The sequence below is a fragment of the Cyprinodon variegatus genome, unplaced genomic scaffold, assembly GCF_000732505.1.
Source record: "Cyprinodon variegatus isolate N-32 unplaced genomic scaffold, C_variegatus-1.0 Scaffold743, whole genome shotgun sequence".
In the NCBI taxonomy this organism is placed as follows: Eukaryota; Metazoa; Chordata; class Actinopteri; order Cyprinodontiformes; family Cyprinodontidae; genus Cyprinodon; species Cyprinodon variegatus.
In genome coordinates, this window is record NW_015151196.1 from 180199 (window position 1) to 182749 (window position 2551).

Sequence of the window (2551 nt, forward strand, 5' to 3'; positions counted from 1 at the left end):
AATCGGGAAGCATTTAAAGCAACAAACAGGTTTTATTTTTTGAAAATATAAATACGTTGTAAACATAAGCACAGGAAATATAACATCGACAGATCCGGACCAAGCCCCGCCCCCCCTCGGGGCCTTGAACGTGGCTCCGCCCCCTTTTCAGCCGGCCACGCGATAGTTGGCGTGAACCTCCGGCTGGATGTCGCAGATGTGTCGCAGCAGCTCGTTCAGCACCTTCTCCCGGTTGCCGCGGTAACTGTCCTGGATACGAGCCATCCTCTCCACTGTGTCGCGATCAACCTCCACGGCGCTGTTACCATGGGAACCGAGAGCCTGGGAGGGGCAAAAAACAGACCGATGAGAAGGAGAAACAAAACTTTATGGCAGCTTTTTATTTGGTGTTCAATGCAAACAGCTGTAAACGTTATTTTACTGGGTGCTAGCAGCTTCATGTAGTTTACCAGAAAAACCAAACGTCTTTCTACTGGTTTAGCAAAAAAAGGAAGTAAGTTATATTTCACAATAAAGGATATTTTGTAGAGTAAAAGGCAACATTTCATCATATAAATGCCTGGAGTTCTTTATGAATAAACCTTTAAATGTCCAGATCACCACTGGGTTGGATTTAGCATGTCTGCTGGTGCTGGTTGGTGATTGGTCAGAGGAAGGAGGAGGAGGCGGCCTAGTGCTTAGTGCACAGAGCTTCGAATCATGAGGTTTTGAGTTCAAAGACTGCCACTCAGGGTCCTTGAGCCAGACCCTTGACCCCACACAATGGCAGCCCACTGCTTCCCAAGGTGATTGGTTAAATCAGGCATCCCCACAGTGGGATCTGGGGCCGCAGTCCTGCAGGTTTTAGAGGTTTCTCTGCTCCAGCGCAGCAGATTCACATTGATAGGTGATGAAGAGGCTTTTTCTGAACTGCAATCATCAGAATCAGCTGTGCTGAAGCAGAGAAACCTCTAAAACCTGCAGGACAACGGCCCCCCAGGACCCACTGCCTGGGTTAAATGCAGAGTGCATTTCGTTTCTCTATACTTGTGACAGTGTAATGACAATAAAAACTGGGGGGAAAACAAATTCAAATGAGGATCAGAGGAAAACCTAAGAAGGAACCAAGAAGCTTCAAATGAGGAGAAAGAGAGAAGGACCGGCGGACGAACAGAGGAGTAACTCACAGCAGCTTCCTTGGTCTTGAACTCCTTCTCCCTCTGCAGGCGGTACTGTTCAATCTCAGCCTGGGCCTCCTCCTTCGCCTGCTTCAGACGCCGGTTCTTACCTGCAGAAACACATGAAACACTGATAACAACCAGATCAACCCCAACAGGACAAGACTGGGATCTAGTTCAGCCTGACAATGTGTTCTGAGGATCTCTGAAGTTTAGATTTATAAAATGTGTATAAAATAAAGTCCTTCAATGTCTTTTAAGCAGCAGGAAGGACACAGGAACATTTTTCTGGTTTATTAATTGTTCCAATAAACTCCTTTTCATACAAACAGTTTATATTCCAGTCCATTTATCAGATGAATTATGGGCTTTATTCATCCTTAGGTGATAAAGAATGGTACGATGGAGTATTAGGGCAAGGCTAGTATTAGGGCTAGGTTTCTATTGAAAATAAAGTTGTAACATTATGAGAATAAAGTCAGAAAAATACTAGAATAAAGTTATATTATGACGACTCTTATAAGAAGCACCGTCTTCCCTAAAATGAGGAATGTGGAGAATTATGGGAAGTTATACTTTGGCTTCAGTTTGACAAATAAGGAAATCTTTTAGCACACCCGCTTTTCATAATATTATGACTTTATTCTTGTAAAGTTGCGGCTTTATTCTCGTAGTTTTATTTTATTTTTTCACCTTTATTTTACCAGGAAGTCCCTTGAGATAAAATCTCTTTTTCGAGGGAGACCTGGCCAAGAGGCAGCAGTACAGTAAGACATAAGAACACAGGACAACATAATAATATCAATCATAAACTAGACTTTATGACTTTATACCCGAAAAAAAAAATAAAATACTCCGTTGTAGAATTGAGCTAAATTTGATCAATAGAAATTCAAAATCAATCAAAATTAAAGGAAATAGGAAAAAAAAAGATCTAAAACTAAAAAAAAAAAAATAAAAGTGAAAAAAGATTTGTAAATAAAATAAATGTTTAAAACTACTTTTCACTTTAATTTTTAAGTTACATTAAAAAAAACAAAACTAAAAATATATATCAGTTTCAGAGCAACACTAAGAAACTTTTCAACCTTCATAAAATAATTTGATAACTTTTGTGATTATACTAGTTGAAAGACGTCTCTGCCATGGCCTGAGGAGGTCTGTATCGCCTTAAACCAACACTAAGCACCTTTAAGGAGGGCAGCAGTAACACAAACCAACTATAAATATGCAGACTGCTTTAAGGCAGTTTGCATATTCATGCAAAGTGTTCACAGCTGATATTCAGCCAATGATGCACCTTCCTTCCCGCTGGGATTAATCCGTTTATTGTGAAATTATCTAACATAACATTATTATTACCCCGTTTACATCACCCCTCTGAAACCGATCCA

The 2551-nt window shown here is 40.4% G+C and overlaps 1 protein-coding gene across 1 annotated transcript in view; it reads right to left on the bottom strand.

Annotated features, from left to right (window-relative positions):
- LOC107098042 (V-type proton ATPase subunit G 1-like) overlaps nt 1-2551 on the bottom strand; it is an 8355-nt gene continuing 5804 nt past the window's right edge. Inside the window, exons 2-3 of the mRNA XM_015395472.1 lie at nt 1167-1267; nt 1-321 (exon numbers count right to left, since the gene is read on the bottom strand). Coding sequence (XP_015250958.1) covers nt 148-321; nt 1167-1267 — 275 coding nt within the window. The 3' untranslated portion in view covers nt 1-147. The remainder of the gene's footprint in view (nt 322-1166; nt 1268-2551) is intronic.